This window comes from Rhopalosiphum padi, chromosome 2, assembly GCF_020882245.1.
Source record: "Rhopalosiphum padi isolate XX-2018 chromosome 2, ASM2088224v1, whole genome shotgun sequence".
Taxonomy (NCBI): Eukaryota; Metazoa; Arthropoda; class Insecta; order Hemiptera; family Aphididae; genus Rhopalosiphum; species Rhopalosiphum padi.
The window spans coordinates 91,978,302-92,004,265 of record NC_083598.1 but is presented as its reverse complement, the minus strand read 5'-3'; the positions used below and the strand labels follow the sequence as shown (position 1 = coordinate 92,004,265).

General features: G+C 27.5%; 2 protein-coding genes across 3 annotated transcripts in view; both read left to right on the top strand.

Moving 5' to 3' along the window:
• Window positions 1-151: 151 nt before the first annotated feature.
• On the top strand, window positions 152-3,488 carry LOC132919819 (cullin-1). 2 transcript variants are annotated; one of them, XM_060981694.1, is made up of 3 exons: window positions 152-254; window positions 374-1,769; window positions 2,290-3,488. In XM_060981694.1, exons 2-3 carry the CDS (start codon window positions 417-419, stop codon window positions 3,262-3,264), a joined length of 2,328 nt encoding a protein of 775 aa, XP_060837677.1. In that variant the 5' UTR covers window positions 152-254; window positions 374-416; the 3' UTR covers window positions 3,265-3,488. The 2 variants fall into 2 exon arrangements, with proteins under 2 accessions (XP_060837677.1, XP_060837676.1); XM_060981693.1 differs by having other exon boundaries at window positions 200-1,769.
• Window positions 3,489-21,852: 18,364 nt separating this feature from the next.
• The window catches only part of LOC132919788 (uncharacterized), an 84,228-nt gene continuing 80,116 nt past the window's right edge, over window positions 21,853-25,964 (top strand). Inside the window, exon 1 of the mRNA XM_060981635.1 lies at window positions 21,853-22,354. The gene's annotated coding sequence lies outside the window, so the exon portion shown is untranslated. The remainder of the gene's footprint in view (window positions 22,355-25,964) is intronic.

Sequence of the window (25,964 nt, the reverse complement as noted above, 5' to 3'; positions counted from 1 at the left end):
ACCGATTTCCTGGTTCTAAAATCTCATAATGACTAACGAGAGTCTTTTTTTGAGAAAAAAAAATAATAATTGCTTGTCCTCTCAGTCAACAATCACGGTGAAGTGGATTGGTTCTCAGACCTCTTTGGGAATATATGATTTACAGTTTCCTTGTAAATGACTACATCAGTTTCTCCAAAAAAAAACTTTTTCCTATCACATTAATACATTATCCGCGAATCCATTGTTCGGGAAGTAACTTAACTAAAAATTAGGTAATATTTTGTTATATTTTTTATTTAAATATTTAATTCCTCTTTGTGTAAATTAAAAATCTTTGTATGTTGTGTTCGTTAGTGACGAAATTATAAAAAGTTTTATTTGTTATTTTTAGTAACGTACAGTAGTGTTAAAAACAAGAATTTGTGGTAACGATTATGTCAAATCGGCGCGACGGTATGTCGTCGAAACAAATCTATGATCTCGACACCATATGGGGAGATTTGAAGAACGGAATTGAGCATGTGTACAATCGCCAGTCGATGCCTAAGCCCCGTTACATGGAGCTCTATACTCATGTTTACAATTACTGTACCAGTGTGCATTTAAACCCCAATAAAAACGCATCCGTAACGAGTAGTCGTTCCAAAAAGGCATCGTCAACGTCCACTGCACAAGTTGGCGGTGCTCAGTTGGTGGGTCTAGAGTTATACCGTAGGATTAAAGAGTTCTTGAGGCACTACCTGGTGGACTTGATCAGCCGTGGTGCTAATTTCATGGACGAAGATGTACTGTCTTTCTATACTCGTGAATGGGAAGACTATCGTTTCAGTTCAAAAGTGTTGAATGGTGTATGTTCGTATCTTAATCGACATTGGGTACGCAGAGAATGCGAGGAAGGCCGTAAAGGTATTTATGAAATTTATCAATTGGCATTAGTGGCATGGCGAGACTGCCTATTCCAGCAATTACATAAACGTGTTACTAATGCCGTCCTAAAGCTGATTGAACGTGAACGAAATGGTGAATCAATCAACACACGTCTGGTTAGTGGTGTAATTAACTGTTATGTTGAGCTTGGCTTAAATGAAGAAGAGCCAACTCTAAAAGGTCAAAGTTTGACAATTTATAAAGAATCTTTTGAAAAAACATTTTTAGAAGAAACTAAATGTTTTTATATTAAAGAAAGTGATCAATTTTTGTCTAATAATACAGTAACAGAGTACATGAAAAAGGCAGAACAACGTTTACAAGAAGAACAAAAGCGAGTGCGAGATTATCTTCATGAAACCACATTAGTTGGTCTTGCAGATACTTGTGAAAGAGTGTTAATTAGAAAACACATGGAAATTTTCCATGCAGAATTTCAAAATTTATTAAATTTCGAAAAGAACGATGATCTTGGTCGAATGTACCAGTTAGTTTCACGTATACAAGATGGTCTTGGCGAGTTGAAAAATATACTCGAATGTCATATATTGGCACAGGGTCAAACTGCTATCGAAAAATGTGGAGAAATGGCTTTTAATGATCCAAAAACCTATGTCAGTGTTATCCTAAATGTACACAAAAAATACAATGCACTGGTTGCCATATCGTTTAATAATGATTCGGGATTTGTTGCTGCTTTGGATAAAGCTTGTGGAGGATTTATCAATAACAACTTAGTCACAAGACAATACAACTCAAGTTCTAAAAGTCCGGAAATGTTAGCCAAATTTTGTGATCTGTTGTTGAAAAAATCTAGCAAGAACCCAGAAGAAGCCGAACTTGAAGATACATTAAATCAAGTGAGTAATAATAGTTTTTTTAGAGGATGTTGATTGGTATGTGTTGTTTCTGACTTACATAGCAAGACATAACAAATACCTTTAGGTATCTTCTAATCATACATAAGTATGAGATTCTTACAAGTTACAACAGTTTTTTTAAAATATTTATAGTTAATGTTAGAGAAAATTAATTTACTATACAGTTTGTAATTGTGCTAAAGCAAAGATTTTTTATTACATTTTTATTTTAAAATTAATTGGATATAACTTATTTGTACCTAAAAAATTGAAATTTTCTAATTCATATTTTGTTTTAAAATAAATTTATGAAAAACTTCATTCAATCAAAGTTTGTATTCTCTACAATTTTGATAATATGTAAATTTGTTTTAACATTAACTGTAAATAATCTATAATAAGAATTCTGTTGTTAGATTTGTTATTTTGCGTATGGTATTGATACAACACATGAAAGGGGGATGACTATTATAACAATTGTTGATTTAAATTGTTTTAATTTATCCATTTGTTAATATAGGTAATGATTATGTTTAAATACATTGAGGATAAAGATGTGTTCCAAAAGTTCTATAGCAAAATGCTTGCCAAACGACTCGTTCAACACATGTCTGCCAGCGACGATGCTGAAGCCTCAATGATATCTAAGCTGAAACAAGCCTGTGGGTTTGAGTACACTTCAAAACTTCAACGTATGTTTCAAGATATTGGTGTGTCTAAAGATCTTAATGAGGCTTTTAGAAAGCACGTATCGAACTCAAACATGCCTCATGATATCGACTTTAGCATACAAGTTTTATCATCGGGTTCATGGCCCTTCCAGTATCTTCTTACATTTTCACTGCCGTCCGAATTGGAACGTTCCGTTCAAAGGTTTACCCAATTTTATAGCGCCCAGCATTCAGGGCGTAAACTTAACTGGCTGTATAATATGTCCAAAGGTGAATTGGTTACTAACTGTTTTAAAAATCGGTATACATTACAAGCCTCCACTTTCCAAATGGCCGTTTTATTGCAATTCAACCTACAAGAGTCGTGGACAGTTAATCAGCTATCAGAATCAACACAGTTAAAAACTGATTATTTGATACAAGTTGTACAGATATTGTTGAAAGCAAAACTCCTAACATGTAATGAAGACGAGGCGAATGTGGAAGGTAATTCCCATGTAAAGCTTTTTCTCGGGTATAAGAACAAGAAGTTGCGCGTAAACATCAATGTTCCAATGAAACAAGAAATAAAATTAGAACAAGAGAGTACACACAAGCATATCGAGGAAGACAGGAAAATGCTAATACAAGCTGCTATTGTAAGAATTATGAAAATGCGCAAAGTCATGAAACACCAACAGCTGACGGCTGAAGTCTTAACACAACTGTCATCAAGATTTAAGCCTAGAGTCAATGTTATCAAAAAGTGTATAGACATCCTGATCGAAAAAGAGTACCTAGAAAGAACCGAGGGACAGAAAGATTCGTATAGTTACTTGGCTTAAGTGACAATTCGTTTAAAATTTCTATTTACAAATATTTTGTATTATGTTGCATATTTTACTAATATTTTTTATTCTTAAGTGTAAAATAAAACGTTCTTTAAAAGATGATTTGACCTAATTGATCGATAACCCAATCATTATTATGTGATTTACCAATTTATATTTGTTCCGCAGAGATGTCAACTATGTCAAATTATGTCAATATATTAAATTCTGTAAATATATGTGTGTGTGTGTGTGTGTGTGTGCATGTAATTATGTGTATATGTACGTAAGCGTCCATGTACATAATAATATGGTCTTTCTTTATTTCTATTCTAGATAAACATTAAATTCATACTTAAAATTATAAAATTGCGTTTTTGAATTTTTGACTCATAGTATGGCGATTTCGGACGGCCGTCGTTTTTTGAGTCGGTTGTGCAAGGGGGTGGGGGATTAGAAGTGAAAGCGTTTTTTATTTTTTAACGTTGCGTTGCATACGTCCAGTTCCGAATTTCTCGGTGGCTTTCGAATTATTGTATTTTAACACATAACATATTATATTATGTTTGGTGGTTAGAATTGGCACAGTTACGCTGTCCCATTTTCCGCGGTATTTAAACGCCACTGGGCCACTGCATCTCGGTATAATAATACAGGTTCAAGTCGAAGTTGGTGTGTTGCTGCGTACAGTCTACCCACACGAGACGTGAGTTCTACATCGACCGTAGTAGCTATCTGGAGTGTAATTGAAGAAAAATTACCATACAACAATAGCGGTAGAGAAATATAATAACTTAATAAATTAGAACATCGAACATCTACTTATTGTCTTATTATCATTATTAAAATAAATGATAGGCTATTATTTCCGGGTTAAATGTGTGACCATGCGGCAGTTATAAAGACGTACACGTATTACTATATTAGGTAAACTGATTTTTTTAACTGTCGAGGTCAAGTGTACATATAACATATCTATCCCTTATATATGATTTAAACGGATTACCTAAATAAATACAATTACCCACACGTATTAAAAAAAAAATTCATTTGATTTGAAAAGTGTTGCTAAATTATGTGGGAGATTGGTGGCAAATTTAATGTACCTAGCAAATGTGAAAATTCGTGGACTGAGCCTATATTTTGCCATTGAAATTTGTTTTAACTTAAAAACGATGGATTTTTATTTGATCTAATAAATAATAATTCTAGAAATTGTGAAGTCGTAAGTGCAATTGTTTAACCTGTTTAATAATTGCATGTCAAACGCGTATTCGCATTCGCATATTGACAATTTATAATATGCATGTATAAGTTTTTATTTTTTTATACATATTATTATAAATGATAGATAATTTACAGCAAGAACTGAAGTTGATGAGAAGTTTACAATTAAATAGTAGGTACCTATTTTGATATTTATTTATGTTTTTATTAATTTGCATAATATTGTTTTCTATAAGTTTTTTTTCCAATATTAGTATGAGTAATATTTCACTTAAAAATAATAAGATGTCTACTTATACATTTTTGATATTGTATATTTTAGACATGTGCTTAATTAATTCCTATCTCTTAGTTAAATATTGTATAGTTCAATTATAGTAATTACAAATAACATAATATTTAATTGAAAATACTTATTAAAAAACTATTAGGTTTACGGACTAAAATTTTTTCTTCAAATAGCATGCTACTGCGTATAGTGTACATGGAATATAGCTTGAGTGAGTTTGGTTAACAAAATTGCATCTTTTAAATAATTATGATAGTATAGTGTTCGTAGTGGTATTGCTGATATTTTTTTAGTGAGTTCATAATTTTACTTTGTATTGGTGTAAAAACTAAAAAACTAGATAGTGGACGAATTTCTATAGATTCTGATTATTCGTCTTGACAGTAAACTTAATAATATTTTGCACCATATAGATTATAGGTCACTTGTCTAGCATTAAGTGTCTATGGTAAATCAATGGAAAAGTTTTTTCATATCGACATTTAAAAAAAATAATCAATATAAAAACTACCTAATATAAGGCACTTGGTAAAGAGAAAATATAGGAGAACCGGAAAATGTCGAAATGATAAACTTTGGAGGTATAATTCGCAGTTAATATAGTGTTGCACTATAGGTAATTCTAAATCAACAGACGTATACACGTTATTGTATAATAAAATATTAACCAAAATAAATAAGATACAATTTTTGTTGGGGTTATTATAAATGTAAATTTTGGGATGCACTCCGAAGATTCTAAATTTATGCGGGTATGCGAACATGCCAACATGGGTACCAATACTTTTTAGGGATTTTTTTTTTTATTAAGGAATAAAGGCTTCAACTCCTTGGTAATTAGCCTGTGTTTGCAATTTAGTGGTACCTATATATGCAGTAGCCAGTAGGTAGTTAGAGTAGTGATACATGTGACGTGTAAATGTGTAATAGCTAAAATTAGAACAGTATAAATAATTTGTATAATAAAACTGGGTATTTAGATTATTTTAGTTGAAATGTTACATTTTACAGACGATTCCGATAGTTTCGAAAAAGACTGAAGAGATTAGGTAATTACCTACATGTACATGGTATGTTCTCCGAGTGCTGCTTTTATTGTGGTTGGATGGTTTAGTATCGATCTTGACTGTGAGAATTTCGGACAGTGTAATGTAAAATGTAATATGTTTGATTGTAAGTTGTTTGTTGCATTGGTTGTATATGGGTATTTCTTCGTATTTGATTAGGTAAACGTTGCACGTGGGTGAGGTATGGCTTGCCCTGGTGGTTATGATGTCTTTTCGGCGGGATAGGTAAATGGGAGTTACCATTTACTAATACTTTTTTCACTTTGTTTGTAATGTGCAATGCTTCCCGAGTTTTTAGCTATGTTTTGGTTATGTGCAAGTATTTATTTTCTTTAATATGTCTTGGTAGGTGGTAAGAGTGTTTTTAATTGTTGTATGGGTGATTAGAGAAATTATCAGACATAATAAAACGATGTGGTGTCTCTTAAAATTAATTTGGACTTTTTAAATTTAGTAGATATAAATATGTACCTATAAATGATTTTATATTAATACAGCCATAGGTACTAATTGAAATTGTATATTACGACGTATTATATGATCTATCCATTTAAGTAGTGCATTGACTTCTATATATTAAAATTTAAATATAATATGATTAATATTTATTATTTTTACTATTTTTAGGTTTATCAACAAACCTAAAATCTAACCTTGAATACTGTTACCTAATTTTAAATTTTGACCTTTCAAAATTATTAACTAGATCAAATTTTCTATAAAAAACTACCTTCAAAATTGAAGTTAGAAGTATTTTTTCTACTATTTATCGTGTAGGTACCTATAGACAAATACACAAACATAAAACATTTTATTGTAAATTCCGGCGGTCGTTGTAATCTCACAATTTAGAAAAATGGTCGTCATTAAAAACTGCACACTTTTATAACTCAATTTCGCACGGTTATCTCAAAATCACATTATCGTTTAGAATTGCACACTAGTTAACTATCTTTAAACAAAATTAGAAAGTCATAAGTAATGAAATCCATTTAATAGAATACTTATTTGAAAATACAACTATAGGATGTAGAATGTAGATGTATTCCAATCTAAGTGTACTCTATTTTAGATATTTTATTTTATACTATTATGTATAAAATTATTTTTAATTAATATTACAATTTTAAGATTTCATTTGTTGAATTATTTTAATAAAAATACATGTATAATTTTTAATTCTCGATCAAACGTGTCCAGTTTTGAATTATGAACCTTTCAAATTTCCTCTTTTAACATAAGAAAAAATATGTGCTGTTTGGAACACCTGAATATTTCATCATTCATTGTTTTGATTATTAAAATCTAAAACGTATCTTATCAGAGTATTAATTAATTATTTATGGTTACCTACAAATATCAGAAAAGTCTATGTGCAATAATTGTCTATTTGATGTTTGCACATTGTGTTAATGGTTAAAAAATATTTTTTAATTGATTAATATAGGTATTTTTAATTTGTAAAATATACTTCATTTGTATGTAAAATATACTTTATTTGTATGTAAAAAAGAACTATTATACCTATATCCACGGTTTTGGAACACGTCTTTTTTTTTAATCGCCATTTCGCGATATTGTATCACACATTATTATTATACCTATGCGGGCTAAGCCATGAGAAAATGGTTTTACTTTTTGGCACGAAAACACTTTCGCGTTCTATTGTTATTATTATATCATACTCATACACGAGTGTAAACTCAATGTAATTGGCTTGTTTACAACAATTCGTGTAGGACTCAACACATGCGTTGCAACTCATACGCATTCATAATATTATATACTAAGCTTACCATATTATACACGTTGCCACAAATTTAACTGTTTTCTTTGAAGTCGAATAATATTATACACAATATATGACGTATTATAATGTTATAGCTATATACATAACAGCCATCATATATTTATCATTAAACATACACACACATTTGTAGCGTATATGAGAGCTGTAGTGTGTACGCCTCTCATCTGGAGTAATATTATTAGGTATAAAATATACCTACACAATACACGGCTACACATGGGCAGTTCGCAGTTGTAACATATTTTGCTCTGTTGAAATGGATATGGCATTATAAAGACAAAAGTAATCTTCGTTAGCGGGCAGCGGTTGAGCTGAAAACCACCTACATTATATACTACGTATAAATAGTAGGTAACATATTATTTATTATTATAAATTATAATATATTTATTTGGTTCTATTGAAGTTCCGTCGTTCCGAATGTTCCGATATTTGGCGTTGGAAAAATTAATGAAATAATGAATGGAATGGTAATAAATTATTTATTTTTAGTCATGTAGTGTTTTAAATACATTTTCATACAACTTGATTATGGCTGTATGCGTATAGTTATAGATTATAGTTATTAAATTTTTGGATTGGCGACAATGTGTATTTATCGTAGAATTTTCACATGTCCACATGGATGCGTATGTATCTATATATAAGTATATTTTATTTATTTAATTTCTTTTTCGGGGGGTAGGGGCTAGTTTGCTCAATTTTAATAAAATTAAACTATATCACAACTCGAACAACTACTCGTTAGGTACACATTATACACAAAATACATTCTCCATATTAAAATGGTTATGAAAAGTTTCAGCTCCATTCACTGTATTTGATTGTTTATCATTGCTTTTCTAGTTCATAGGGATGGGTTGAAGTTTGAATTAGGTGAAAATGTAAAATATATGTTGAAAAAACATAATCATAGAAGTCATGTATTACTTCAGTTGGATCATCAATTTTAGCTATTAAATTTGGAAAATACAGTATCTCTTTTTATTCTGGTGAAAAATGTACATCAAATTAAAAAAAGTGTTTAAGCTTTAAGCCTATTTTTATACTCATGTAATAATATTATAAACTACTAATTTGTATTCGACCAAACCTAGTTAAAAAAAAAATGTACAACATACAAATACAATGACCTTTAAATTGGAAATTGAAAATGAGAATATTTTTAAAGCTAATATGGATTTATTTTATAACAAGTCACCGATTATAAGAATGTGAGTTTATACATTTTGGATCATATTTTCCTCATAGTTATACACGCCAAAGTTTATCTTTTTTTAAAAAAATATATATAATTAGCAGGCAAATTAATTTTGTACTACCAAATGATAAATACAGTTAAATAATTCCGGTAATAGGAAAATAATATTTTGTATACTTTAAGGAAGAACGCAATGTATCTATATTATTTTCCAAACGAGCGGAGCAGTTAATTTTATAATTCTATAGTATTCTAGCATATTTTTAATATGCTCAAATCAGTTGTAGTTGTTGTAGACGAGAGGGATTATAGAACATATAGCAATATATACACTCGCCTATTATATATTGTATTCATTGAATCATTTTTTTACTACGTCATAAGAATAAAAAAAACATATATTATAGTGATGTTGCACATGTACTCATGTATGATGTATCATGCATATTTCATAGACCATAGTTTATTTTAACAGAATTATGTGTTTTTTTTTCTAAAAATATATTAGCATTTATTTCAGTGTTTAATAAATTTAATATTTTCCATTTTCCATTTTCCTTACCTAATATATTTTATAGATACTTAGAGATCAAGATGTATATTGTATAAATATTTTTGAAAATATTACGGTCTTTAAGGAAGTATTTATCTAAATTTAAATTTGGATTAAATATTTATTAATAATGGAAAAATGAGTGAGTATGTTTCTGACGAATTATTCTATATACTTTTGGTAATATAAAAATATAAATTTTAACTAGTAGGCAATAGCCATGATACATGGGATAATTAATTACGATTTAAATTATTAATATGAAATTGTATTGTGTAACGAGTAAGTATATGGATATTTAATTATGTAGATTATAATTTAAAATTAATTAATTTATTGTTTAGAAAACGTTTGATTTACAATTATTGCATCAGTGGTTTTGATTTGAAATGCCAAATAGAATATAGTACCTTCGTTCATAATTAATATATCACGATTCATGATCAAACGTTTGTAATAAATTAATCAGCAGTTGTTAATATAGGTAATCCTAAATTCTAAGCCAGTACAAAAGCCAAAACATATTATCTAATGTTGTACCTGCAGTGTTCTAAGACTTGTTTGAAGTAGCCACTAAATAGATATTTACCAACATGATGTATTGTTGTAATTCGCATTTTTATCAGTCGATCATTCAAATTGATACAGTAACTATTATGCAACGAAAAATGTTTTTAGAAGTTATCGCACTGTCTCGCAATTCTATTACGTATACCTAGGAATAGAAATTAAGAGGCCATACAATTTTAATTATAAAGCCAGTTCGAGCATGTCCACAAAGAGAGATTATAGCTATTGACAAGCTGCACACAGATTTTTAACATAATATATTATAATAAAGTACAAATGTATCCACGGTATTCTGTTATTGACTAATTAGTAATTACTCTACTTCCACGATGTTTATATAATATTACTGTAAGCTGTGAAGTTCGGAATTAGAACTCTTGGCTGTTCGTCGGTAAATAATTACGAATATCTATTATATTTAACTTTAATTACAATATAAACAAATAATTAAAATCATGTTGATAATAATAGATAATGTTAATAAAGAGTATTGTAACGTATGGGCGATGTGTATGTGTTTAATGCATATACAATATACATAATGATTATAGATACTTACACTGCCACGTATATGTTTAGAGTTTAGCTGTGGTCGATTTAAATTAACATAGAAACGCTTTATAGTTATTACTTATAATGAAATAATTGTATATTGTTAAACGAGTTTAAAAAATGGTTATTTGTAAACAAGACGCACGTCGACAGAAAATTATTTTACTCAGTATTGCATTATTTGCTGCTAATACGACTACAATAGCAAAATATCAATCATTGATTAGTATAATATATATTATTATTAGTTTTTTGTAAATCATATGATTACGTCATGCCGTTTAAAGCTTGGCGATGCGTAATAAATAATAATTAATAATTATATTATATCGATAGTGCATGATAAAAAGTATTACATTTTAGAATATAGATTATGTCGAATGAGTAGATAATTTGCTGTGAATATTACCTATATTATTATTTATTATTTGTATGCATATTTTATTATGCAATGTGCAAGGATGCATCAAACACGATTCATTATCATATTTGTAATTTTGTAGTACACTATATTATGTGTGATTCTTGTATTGAACGTATCAAACAACACTTATTATTATTTGAAAACCTATTAACGACATAGAAAATAGAATATTTTTTTTAACCTAACCTAGGTATAGACACATAAAAACAATTTTATTTTATACTGGTAGTTTGTTAATTAAAATTATGTACATATTAAATATTAATATATGCATGAAATTCTACCTAAAAAAATATAATATAAAAAAAATAAATGTGCTGGGGATAAAATAAATGGATTTTATATACAAATAAAAAATGTATTATAAAATAGGTGTAATTTTTTTGAATGAGTTTTCATCATACATATTCTTGTTTTTTTATACCATTTAAATGTGATAAAATATTTTATGTAAGAAAATGTAGGTTTTTTGTACACTTTATTTTTCCAATTAAAATCTCTAATTTCTTTGCAATTTTACATGTTGATATTTTATCTCCTTCTATTTTTTGCTATATTATCACAGACAACTTTTAATTGGATTTGCGAAAAATGTAACTATACTTTGGACATAATATCATTAAAATAATATTTTTAAATTGTAGGACCCTTATCTTGTTTTTTAACCGGGATACAAAGTTGAAATACGGGGCAGTTCCATATAATACGTGACGTATGGTCATTGGTCACGCTATTTAAAGAATATAAAATTAATTTTTAGAAAAGCTTTTTAAAATATAGTAATATAAACTTAACTAATATAATAAGAATAACTAATATGAATTAGATATAGATAATAAATGAAAAATGTATTATGTACTGCAGAATATTATTATTTATGTAGAAAATTATTCAAATGTAGCTTAATATTAAAATATTGAACAAATTAGAAAGTTTTTTATCTTATATACACTGTAAACTTAATTGATGTATAATATCTAAATTATTTGTAATTTTATATTTTACGTTTTGGATGTATTAATTTTACAATAATGTTTTTTTGCTGTCTGTCAAAGTGTCTTCATCTTTTAGAGCAATAAAAATGCATTTATTTTCAACCTTGATACTTGGAGGGTCAAAAGTGAAACGTTAACGACATAGGCGCAATTTGAGTTTTAAATTTGGGGAGGGGGGCTATTTTAATTTGCATGTACCATGTATGTACTGTATTATTATGTGTATGCTCCCTGAGATATATAAAAGTGGAAGGGGATATAATATACAAACCATTTTAGGGGGACTATAATTTATTTTGAAGGGGAATAGCCCACCGAGCCCCCTCAAATTACGCTTATGTTCACGATTCATAGTATTACCTATAAAAAATAAACGAGAAAACAGGAATTATTATAGAAAACCTGCAGTATTTGAAAAATCTATTTTTGTTGTTGTTGTAATTTTAAAACAAAGAACAGTATAAATACTTAAAATTTTTATCAAATGTTTATATTGTAATTTTTTAGATATTATAATATTAACAAAATATTTTGACTCTTTTAGAGTTATTTAATATTTATAGACATTAGAAATATTCAATTTATTTTTATTTTATTTCTATAATTATTGATGTAATGATTACACGGCGTTCAGGATAGGCAATTTAGCTATACCTCTGTCATGATTTTATGTTTCCAGTATCTTCTAAGTTTGGCGTACAACATTAAAATACGTTTTATAATAATAAGAAAAAAAAAAGGTTTAAAGTTGATGAAATTATAAACTGTAATCATATTATTTATCAAGAGTAAAAATTGTTTTTTTTGATTTTACAATAATATGAGATCTCTATGTTTTTTTATTACTCATAAATCATATTTCTATTTTTGATTATAATTATTTTTAAAAAACAATCAGAAAAAATATGTCAGTATTGAAATTACAAATGTATAAGTTATACATGATTATATTATACATTTTTCGTCATTTATATCATCATTTCACGTGCGTTTTCTATAAACTTATAAAATAATAATTAAACTTATTTTTTACTTATATTATTGTTTATTTCATAATATGTGGGATAAGTGGGAATATTGGACATTAAAAATCATAATAAGACTTAAGTTTTCTTTTATTAAAGTTTGGTTTATACTTGTAATTTAATAAATTTCCGACTTAATATATAATATTTTCGTATAATTTATGTATAAATTATGAATATATATTTATAATATTCTATAAACAAAATAAAACAATTAGTTTACTTTTAAGATTATAAAAATATACTTTTCAGTACCTTATAATCTCTATTATATTATAAAAATATTCCCTATTAATATTAGCGACATCACTATTATTCATAGTTCAGGGTTGGGCAGTATCAAAGATACTATTATTGTAATAGTACCAAGAAATTTGAATTCGATTTGCAGAACCTTCAAAACTTAGATAAATGAAACAATAATATAATTTTTATTATTTATTAATTTTTTTTAAAAAGGAAATCAAGATTTTATTTATAAAAACAACATTTAATTTTAAAACTAACCATAAGACTATAACCAATTAAATTTATATGTCCGTTTTTAACGATTAGTCCATAACCAATTAAACACATGTATAATTAATAATTATATAGAAGTAAAATTAAAGTTGTAATTTTTATGTAATTTATTAATTTTGGTGTATTTATATACATAATACATATAATGATTTATTAGTAATCATTTTATAATGTGTATTGACTTATTGTATTATTTAATATTTATGATTTTATTTTACCTATAATCTATATGCTATAGACTATAATACTAAACTATTATAGAGTATAGAGTATGGACTGTATAGTGTATTATGTATACTGTATGTTTGTATAGACCTTTTACGTTTAATAGTTAATAAAATTCAATTGGAAATATAAAAGTATCATGTATCAAAGCATAAAGATACATGAATCTTGTATCTTTTCTACATTCACAATGTATCTTGTATCTTGTATCTAGATACACTAAATGCATGTACCATGTATCATGATATTTTTTTTTAGCATCTTGCCCAATCCTGACGTAGTTATATGTTGTTACAATTTATGATTAGGAAACTTATCTAAATGCGTAAGAGAAGAGGATTCAATGGCGAATTTTTTCTATTGTTATTATTAAAATTAAAAAAATAAATTGAGCGTAATTCAGCAAATATTTTTTTATGAGTGTTTAAAGTTTAAAGTTTTTACTCATAAGTAAAATAACATTTATTCTTATTTTTTTGTGATTCAAAAACATAGATTTTTTAAAGATTTGGAAAAAATTAAATACACAATAAAAATGACTATTTTAGTTATTTTGTTGTATCTAATTTAAAAATATTCTTTGCGAGCACTTGAAATTTTAACGTATATTGGTATAGTATGATATTTTATACACACATATACATGTGACATATTTAAATGTAATTATAAGGTTTTCGAAAATTAATTTAACTTACTGTACTTATTAATAGTATAATAAATTACTTTAATATTTATAATTATATCATAAAATATACTTGGGCTATATAGGCTGACAGACTATCTTAGCTCAGAATCGTTTTATTGTATGCAATAATTTATTATTTAATTCAGATTTAACACATACATTACAGTGACTTGCCTAATAATGAGATGTAATCAACAAATATTATATAGTATAGCAGTTATCTACTTTCCTTCTATTTTAAACTTAAATAAACTTTCTATTTATTTTATAACAAAAAAAAAAAAAAAATTAAAATCAAATTAACTTTTGAAACTTAGATAAAATTATAAAACAATATTAATAAAAAACTATAATACTTCAAAAAAGAAGAAGTATATAAAATACAATATTTGCAAAGAGAAAATTCTAATTTTCTTTTATCCTTCGAAGCATAAGTTAGTTTATAAGTTAGCCGTATACTTGGTTTAGTATAGCAGATAAGATAATGATAATGCTATAGAATAAATATAATTGTACGAGTATATTATATGATCCGTTATATTATTCAAGCCACATTATACGACTATACAGATACTGTAGATGTTTTTGCACGTGTTCTAAATGAATCGCAGAAAAATGAGGCTGAAACTCCATAATATCCAATGGTCTTATTTTTGTAAGAGACTTTGATTTTTTAACCACACCAATGGTCAAACGTTTGGAACAGGTGACCTTTATGTTGGCTTAATCATAATTCGATAACCTGCAGTTTCTTTTTATTTTTTGATGGATATTTAGAAAAATATTATATATTTGAGTATTTGAAGTATTTCATAATAAACAATTAAAGTCTTTATTAAACTTCAATAATTATTATGATTACCGAAAGGTACTTACATGAATACTTGCGCAATATAAGAATATTCCGTTTTTTTTTAAATGTAATATTTTTACTACTTAGTTTTTTTCGCCTAGCTGTACAACTAAATTTATATTATTGTTATAGATAATTTTGGATTGTATAGTTTAAATATAGTAACGATGAAAATATGTACACTATTTGGTTGAAGGCGTTGAAGTAAGTGCACATTAATAAATACTAGTATGTGATTTTACTTACATTGACGTCGATGAAGTTGCTTCTAAATAAGGTCAGGGTTTTTTTTTTATTCAACGATTTATAATACCTACATAGCGCGTTTTAAATTTCATAAGTAGACATATTATTATAATAATTTGAATTAACAAATAAATTTATTACCATTTATTATTAACGGTGAATAACTAGCTTTTATTTAAATTGATCGCCGTATTTCAAGACATAAATCATATAGTTTTATTTTATTATTAATTTTTAATAGTGTAGTCATTTTATAGAATTTGTTTTTGTTTATACATATGTATAGTAATGGCGTTTTAAGTAATTAATAAAAAAAATTATATAAATATTAAACTAACTATGAAGGCATGTGGCATGGGACGAGAATAATATTATGATATAATACTATAAATATTGGACCTTGGCTATACTTTAAGATCAAACGAAAAATAAAATGCATTATTGGAAAGATAAGTTAGTAATTTAAATTAAATATTTGTATATGTATATGTTAGGGGTAATGTGTATAATATTGGTCTTTTATAAAATATCTAGGAGCTCTAAATAATATCGACTACAGCCAGCAATGTATAAAATTGTTTAAATTACCTAAGCATTATATGAAATGCCAAACAACATATAGGTAATGTATTAAATCCATGTTATTAGTATTAATATTTGACAATGCACCTTCATCTAATATAAATCCATTAGTAATCTGTAATATCAACAAGTTTGATGAAGTATAGTTTCGACTGCCGAAAGATACTTCGATAAATATTTCGTCAACGTAGTCATATGTTTTTTTTTCACATGACACATTTCAGTCTTAGACAAAATGTCGTGCGTGGAGAGTCGATTGCGAGTTGTGAAGAGTTGTAATTTTTCCTTATACGTTCTACATAGATTTTTGTATTTTCTAGAATAATATTATAGTAATAATAATTAATAACTGTGTACTCTCCATACAATTTACAAATTATTTTTGTTTGTGTGGTAATAAAGTGAATTGTCTTTATTATGATAAAAGGAAATTGATTTTTTTGGATTTTTCCTAGCGAATTCCTTTTGCTACAGATTGTCAATTTTTTGTTTGTCATTCTATGAAACGCCTAGTTATTATACTAATTATTTAGGAAATGTACGTAAAAAAATATATTACTCACTTTTTTAAAAATCACCAGGTATTATATAGAATTTCTAGGCATTTTATATATTAAATATATTATACACATTGCCGCTAACATATACACTGGCATACTGACCATACTGTAAACTAATTTTTTATAAATTTATAATTATAACATAACACTTAAATATAATATATTTTATTTATATACGTAGTTTATTTTATTGTATATGAATGCAACAAGTGTGAACATTTTTTGGGAGGAAATTTGTATATAATTATAAATTATAATATATGTGATAATCGGACACAACTAGTATATTAACTTTTTTATTTACGATTTGAATGAGAGGCAATTTGTTTGTTTTGGAAGTCAACTAGTATGCACTGGTATAATCCTACACCATCTACTAAAATACTCAGATAATTGAATACAACGTTCTATTTTACGTTCATTTATAATAGGTGGTAAATATTTACATTCAATAATTTCGTACTTCAATGTTATTAAGTATAACAAATTTTGTTGAGCATTATTTATATTTATTGTGATTATAGTAGCTATAATTGCACAATATAAGCTTTTTAAGCGATAATGTTTTTATTACAATAAATAAATTTAATGTTGATACACTTAAGTTTATTGTAACAAGACATGTGGAACTAATACGTCTCGCTAATAAAGAAGGATATAGGAAGTAAAGCTTTTCACGGCTCAGATGCCGTATAGAAACAAACCCTATATGAACACATTTATTACAGTTTTTCACAGTACTTTGATTTTCTAAGAACTATCGATCTATAGATCTGTTATATTATAATGATGATTGATCAATGTTCGTAAGAATAAAATCAACGAAACAAAATAATTTTTACCATAGTAGTCGTAACTGTGGTTCACTGTGGAACATATTTTTAATAATATTTATCATTCCATTGCAAATAAATATTCTTTTGTTTGTATCGACTGTGATGTGTTTTGTATACAATAGTTTTAAGATATTGACATAGGGAAACAAGGTTTTCTACTTTTAACAACTTCCTGCCATTATCCGTAAGCACTATACATATACATTCAAGTGAAGTGAAAGTCCTTTTCGGGATGCATTTGAATATTAATTAAGCGTACATAATTATTCAATGTCTTAAAAAGAACAATCCTTTTTAATTTTTATGTTTCGATAAATATTATAGGTTAATATCCATACTTGATATACTCCTGTTTAGCATCGTGGGAGAGAATGCGTAAACAATTTTCGAATGTGTTGTATGATCGTCATCAATTTAACTGCTTTAGGCTAAACGTATAAGAGAAAATATTTTATCACACAATAATCTGTAGGCTGTTTTATATTTTAAAATCTAAGAGTTGTACTTACTGTACTTACTGAAAGCGTTTTAAATTGAATATTTTACAGTTATGACCAACTTAAACTTTGTTTTAACTGAATTTATATTTTTACTATCATACAAGTTAGGAAGTATAGGAAGTATTTATAGTAAATAAATATAATATTTTAATACACCATTCTGACTTTTTGTTTCTAAATATGATCAATATTATTGATTTATGAAAATAAATGTTATTGATAATACAAAGGATTATTTAAAATCGAACAACTTTAGTTGGAAAAAATGTAATACTTACATTTATTAAAAGACAAAGAACAATAGTAATAACTGTAGATTTTAGAATTTATACTTAACATGTATACTTATTATTTTAATAATTATTGCGTGGTATAGTTTAAATTAAATTTATATAATATACTATATGTGTATTTGTGATCCATTGCTCGAAAACTATCCAAAATGACAGGTCTATAATTAATGACCCATAATGTCTAGTGATAGCCTGGAGGTCTATAATACTTGTGTCAAGGGTTAGCGATGGTCTCGTCTAGGGTTGTGCAGTGTGTACGCACACATTTTGTATGGAAGCATAATCATTACGATGCCACGATAGCTATAAAATTATTTTTATAAGGGTCTATAAATACACGTTATATGCTCGATATTCATTATCTGAATAACTGAATTATGTAATTTGTATTATTATAAATATTTTTGTATACCAATATATAATAAAAAAACTTTTATGTAAATAAAATATGCTACTGTTATAGAACATGCGAAAAATTGAGTTATTAAAATAAATGAATAAATATGGAAGGAATTTTTCGGAGTATAAATTAGTTTATAAATATCATTTTTTCGCTCATAAACTCGGGGATTCCAAAGATTATTTTTAAAGAGGTTCTTGTGTGACAAAAGTTTGTAAATCGTTGATCAAAAAGGTTACATTATATTATTTAAATTTGCGTTCACGATAACTTCAAAACTATAGTAGAATATCGTTTAATCTATCTAAACTATTTAATATTTGTTACTTCTGCATACATTTTAACGCTATTAGGCTCAAGTGTAGATAATATTTATGTTTAAAAAGCAGTGTAAGAAGTGGTAATTATAATAAATGAAGTCTCTGTAGATACATAATATTATTTTATTTTAATTGATAAATTATTGTATTTTGTTCTTAATACTTAAACAAGAGAAAAAGTTTGCCACCAATGACGCGCACTCAAATGATTTATATAATATTTTAGTTTTCTATTAATGGAAAAGAAGAAAACTTGATGTCTAAACAATATAATATACAATCATACGAGACTTTGAAGTGGATTTAAAATTATATAAATTATATAAATTTAATTAAGCCCGACTGCGTTAATTATCGAAACAATTATATTTTATATGCGTAGAAATATATTATGGCTTATATATTATATATTATGACCGTAAAAATGATTATTGTCGTGTTCGTTGTAATTTGTTCCCTGTGGAGACTTATTTTTTTTTATATATTATAGAATTTTAAAACCTGGTCGACTAGACCTATAGTTGAGTATAATATAATAGGTATATTATAGGTATCTGGTATACATACCATAGTTATTTTTCACATAGCCGAACGTTTGTAAATTTCAGTTTTTAATTATTATCAATTGAACTTGCCCAATATAATATTTAATAAGAATATAAAATACAGATATAATTACCAACTTTATATTTTTAAGATTGGGTTATTTATTTTTTTAACATATAAAAGGCAATCCATTAAGCACACCAATTGAGTTATTCGAAATCTTTCTATTGGAATTTTAAAATATACCTTAAGACTATATTTTCAAATTCTTGAGGTATTTTTACAACTTTAAGAGTATCCTATGGAGATTTAAATGATTGGTTATTCAAATTAAAACCTCTCTTACTTACATGCACGGAAAAACATTGGATCATATGAATGGGTAGAAATTAACAGCGACTGCTAAAAACGTATATGTATAGGATTCAATGTTTTTCCATGTAACGGAGAAAATATCAAGTTTATTGTGTTTAACGAAATCGAGTTCTATATGTCTTATACACTAAATTTTATGTTTTAAGTTAAATATATATATATATATATATATATATATATACCTATATATATATATATATATATATATATATATATATACCTATATATATATATTATATACGGTTCCTTAAAATTGAATTCAAGTATTTATCATTTTATTCATATTAATTATTATAATTGAATTATTTTTATTGAAAAATGTATTTTTTATAATCGTGTTGATTAAGGTTAATGTATTTTTTTAATTTTCAAAAATTAAACTATTTAATTTATCAACCATTAAATTTTTGAATTATTTAATTTGAGGAATATTAAAAAGTATGTCGTTCGAATCGATTTGAACGATCTTTAGAGTGTATCTGTTATAAAAAATGGTTTTTTATTTATTAAAGATTTTAATGATACATATTGGTACAACAGCTATTAAACAGTGTATAATATATAAATCAATCTACTGTGGTTTTAGTAATTGCATGTATACATAATTTGTAGACACGTAGTTATAAAAAAAATGAAAATTATCTCTTGATGAAATTATATGAAAGTATAATTTTAGCTTCTGAGTGAAGCGATGAATGCATTGGTTTTACAATGATGAATGTGGTTTTTTTTGTGACTTTTTCTATTAGAAAAAATGTTTCAATTATTAATATATAGGGATTTCAGGTAGCCAATCGGATCTAGTTTGTAGTATGGGGGGGAGGCCAAAGTACAAATTTCATAGTACTTTTTAAAATAACCGAAAAAAGTAAAAAAAAAAAAAATAACAATTACGAATTGATAACCATAATTTCCAATAAAATATATAAAAATCTATTAATGTAAAAATTATAATATATATATATAGTTAGTAATATTGTATGAAATAATATTATAATCATTATTATATAATGTGCAATTTGTTTTTAATGTTGATATACTTAAAATATAAAATAAAATATCCTTGGTAAGATTTGCTAACCGTTTCGACCGTTCACGCTCAGGATCATTTTTCATCGTATACCTTGGTTATAATGATTTTTTTTTGCATTCAAATTTAATCAGTATACTGACCTACTCAATGATGAGGTAAATTCGACGCCTATTATACTTTAATTCGTTACCTAATACCATTGATTTAAAAGTATTTTATAATATTAAATACACTTTAGTAAAACTATATTTTACAGATTTAAAATAGATATCACTTATTTTTTGATCGATCATTATATCGCAGTGTGATACATATTTAATTATATTATTGGTTGATCCAGAGTAGGTTTTATTTTTTAGACAATATTATATCAATATTTCGTGTCGGGTCGTCTGGAAAACCATTTGAAACCCATGTGCGTACGAAAATTCATTGACGCGTCGCCAATGAATGCGTTTGTTCGCCAAGTTAAATTTGCACATGAAACATAATTAAAAACAAATAAGTAAAACGCTTTGGTATATAGTAATAATAATTATAATAGCAAAATAACAATTAATAATGATATTTCATCCTATTGTATGACTGCGTCTGCATTAAACTAATACATAAAAAATATATAATATATTATGTCGATGGCATTACCTACGATTTACGAACCGTTGAACCCCAACTGCAAACTCTGGGCACATGTATAGGTAATTATTACTTCTTCTTCTTCTTCTTCTTACTACTACTATTACTATTACTACTACTACTACTACTACTATTATTATTATTATTATATTCTACCGCCAACATTACTGGTATACGACGGCCGTCGCGTATCTGCTTAATATTATTACGTGTCTAGTTCATTGGCGTAGAAAACCGGACAGGTGAACACAGAACGAGAGGAGAGGTAAGGTGAGTGGCGCGCCGAGCTCTCTCCGTCACCGACTGCAGTCAGTACCGCAGACATATTCGTGTCCGTCCGTTCGTCCGTCCGCGTGCGCGCACACGTCCGTCCTATACCTGTAATACGTGGTTATTAGTGAGTACTTGTCGCGAAAAAACTGTTTAATATTTACCCACGTATACCGTATTGTTTACACCTAACAGAAGATAAGAAAAGTTCACGTCTGTTTACGATTTACCGGTTTTTTTGTTCGTTCCTTCCAGGTCTCTCTCATTAAGTTCGTTATTCTATGACCGTTTTTTTGTTTATTAACGACCACCTGCCAGAGAGTCCAGGAGGTGTCTGTGTATAATAATAATAATATAAAGCGTTTTTGCGAGTATATAACAATACGCGGTGTGTTTGTGCGTGCGTGTGATATGGATAAATAATATACATATAGTTTATATCAAGAAACGAAAAATAAAGATATTATTTATTGACGGTTACGCGCGGTGAATCGACCACAATAAAGCAAGGTAAGATATTATATTATATTGTATTTACACGAAAACGTAAAACACTTGAATTAAGGTAATTAAAAATACGTGATAAAATAATAATTTTGTAACGGATATGTTTGGTTCAAATTGTAATAGTATTTTTTTTTTTTGACTAATGTAGGTATACAATGCATATGTAGATACGTATAGGTATAATAACGGGTAATGATATGTTTTTTGTGTGAATGTCTTTTCGTAGAATCAAATAAATTGGTTCGTCTTCATAATATTTTATTTTGATACCTACAGCAGAGGTTTGAGTTGGAAATATGTCGGACAAAGCTACTGTTCGTTATAACGGCTACGTATAGCGTCAACCCAGGACTGTTGTATTTATGACTATCTTCAAACACTGCGAGAAATGGGTTCCGCCCAAGGTGTGTTATTTGTCAGGCAAAGGGTAATAATCATAAACAAAACTGTGAAATTATAATAATACCCCCCATACGTTGAATGATATCTTATGGATGTATTTATACCTATATGTTTAAATAATATTATTATTGTTTGTGGCCGTATTTTGATTTATATTTTGTACGGAGACGGGGAGATCCCTGAACTGTTTATCCCCAAGTATAAATTGCCTTGAAGTAGGAGGTGCAAACCGCATCGAGTTCAAGGTCGAACCACATATTATAGTATGCACCTGTTATATAGTACAGGTATATAAAAAGTATTGATAAAAGTAATAAATTCCTATTCACCATTTAAATATGTATTATATAATATCATAAACTGTACACCGCAAAACTTGTGGCCCAAGTGTACGGGCGCGAAGAATCCAGATCTCTCGAATACTCAATTGTATAGAGTCGGAATAGTTTAAATATTATTTACTCCAATTAATTTAGAATAATATTACATATTATGTTGACAAAGGTTTTCCGAACATCTACCGTGGTAATTATTTTATCCCGAAAACAATAAATTTGTGATTAAAAATAAAGGTGACATAAATCACGGCCATCGATGACCGTATATGTATTTTATGTATATACGCCGCGATGAGTCAATGCACTCAAAATTATAAATACGCGTTTCGCCTTTATACATTTCAATATTTTATATGTACATAAAATATTTATACATATAGGAAATAGGAACCTTAATCGTTTCGACAAAATACTGTCGTCAACCCACCATACGAGAATAATTTATTTATTAAACTATAGTTGGTTTTCACGTAGGCGTTTAGAGAGAGGAAGAGAAAGAGAGAGAGAGAGAGAGAGAGAGAGAGAGAGAGAGAGAGAGAGAGTGAGTGAGGGAGAGACAAAGACAGGCACAAAGACAGAGACAAGCGGCCGAATAATTTTGCATTGTTTTAAAATGTTTATATTTATTAAATGATTACTAATTAGTAATTACTGTACGTAGTATTGTATTAGGTATATCTGCGTGTATCAAGTATAAATAAGAAAAAAAATATCAAGATATTAAACGCGGGATTATATTATATTTAAATTATTTATATTATTATTAAAAATTATTATCTTAAATTATTTTAAAAAAGGGGGGTTCCACGAAACATAAATTATTTCTCAAAGGTGTCGTACTTAGTGGTCGTAAAAGTTTGGAAACCGCTGCCTTATTATATCCAAAGTATTAAATATGATTGGGTACATCATAATTCATAATTATGCATACACTGACTAAGGTAATACATTAAATATTTTAAGCAATAATAGTAGTGAAAAGGTTAAATATTTTTAAATAGCGTGTATACAACGTATAATCGTTTATAAATAATTGTATGATGATAATGTATGAGAAATTTAAAAAGTGGTATATTACAAATTAGTACAATTTTTGCATACAAATGTGTGAAAAATAAAGCTGGAATATTTAAAATTTTGATATTGATTACGTATTTAGCGTCAATAGTATAAAAGTGTTTTTATATGTTGAATGTATATATAAATAAATTATATTAATACACTACGTAGGACGAGGTATTACATTCCAATTTGATGTACAAAGATGAAAACTATAAGTATACCTGTAGTAGGCACCTATTAATGTTTATTGAAACTGTCAAAAATGTTTTATATTCATGTAAACAGCACGACAATTAAAATAATGAAAAAAAAATTGGTACACAATATTATATTATAAGATTATTTGACCGAGTTAAAAACAAAACTCGTTTTAAAATAAGAGATTATGTAGTTGGTAAGTCATAATAATAAAGTGATAAATGATAAGTGTATATTGTATAAGTTACAACTAGAGTAAATTGAGTAATTTGCAGTACCTAAGTCATATCGACAGTCGACGACGAGTGTTAAAAGTCGTATACAGCGTTATTATACCAGATACACATACGTCGAATATGATTAGTGAAATTTAAACTGAACCTATCATTGGAGGATTGTTATATACTATAGCCTCTGTTTGTTCGTTATTATTGTTTATTTTTTATTAACAAGTAATTGCTTAGTGTTTTTTAAACTTAATATTTTTTGGAATTCAGCGGGACGGAGACAGAGTGAATTGTTGTCTATACAAGGCGATCTGGAACCAGTTTTTAGCACGTTCGCCCACTATTATATTGCAAGAAGCTCGATCCATTCTCTTCGTCCCCAAGTATCCGTTGGTATCTGTCCGCGAGTTATGTTTAATATTCGTATATCCATGTGTTTATCATAATGCCGTAATACCTGTAGGCGTTTCCTCTTCGGTCGGATCACGAACATGAATAACGAAATAAAAAAAAGAGGTGTTATGTATAAAAAAAAATGGTATGATAATAGTATATAATATTATATCGGTATTTTTCATAACTTTGTATGGAGGTGTAGACGTAGTGGTATAAAAATCTGGCAGTTTTATTTAGACGGAAAACCATCATAAAACCACGAAATTGTGCGTAAAATTTAAGCATTCATCTTGACGGAATATAAAACAATATATGTATAATATAGTATTAGAAACACTATATGATAAGAAGCATAATATGCGCGTGTGACTTTAGGTTACGTGGGATTTCAATTTTATATTTAGGAACGGGACTTTAAATACCTATACTGCGGTATTCGTGGACGCGGATTGGTTGTGTGAAAAATCACTGTACATGTGTGCGAGTAGTTGGCGTTTTTGAGATTCTCGCGATAATTCGTTAAGAGAGAACCTTTATAATGTTACCCGAAATGAGAGAAAGAATACGAAATATAATATATATGTATATGCAGTACTCTACAATTGTTTAACAGATAGAAGTAAAAAGAATATAATATGATCTGTTTGATTCTTAATACATTTTTTTCTGTGAGTCAATATACAACACCTACAAAATATGTCATATATGCTTTCTCAGTCCATAATGACTCGTGTGTACAACATCATATAATTATTTATAGGCCATTATATTAGATCAGAAGTTCCCAAAGTGGTCTTTATTGACCCCCTGAGGTTGATTTTAACAGTCAATGGGTCTATGTCAACGAAAAAGAAAATTTCGGGGGTGCTTGAGGTTTAAATAATGAACCATGAGAGTTATTAAGTCAAAAATGCGTGTATCGTAGTTTAATTTAATTTGCATTTTTTGTCGTTTTAGTTATTAAAAAAAATTAATAAATATTATCATTAC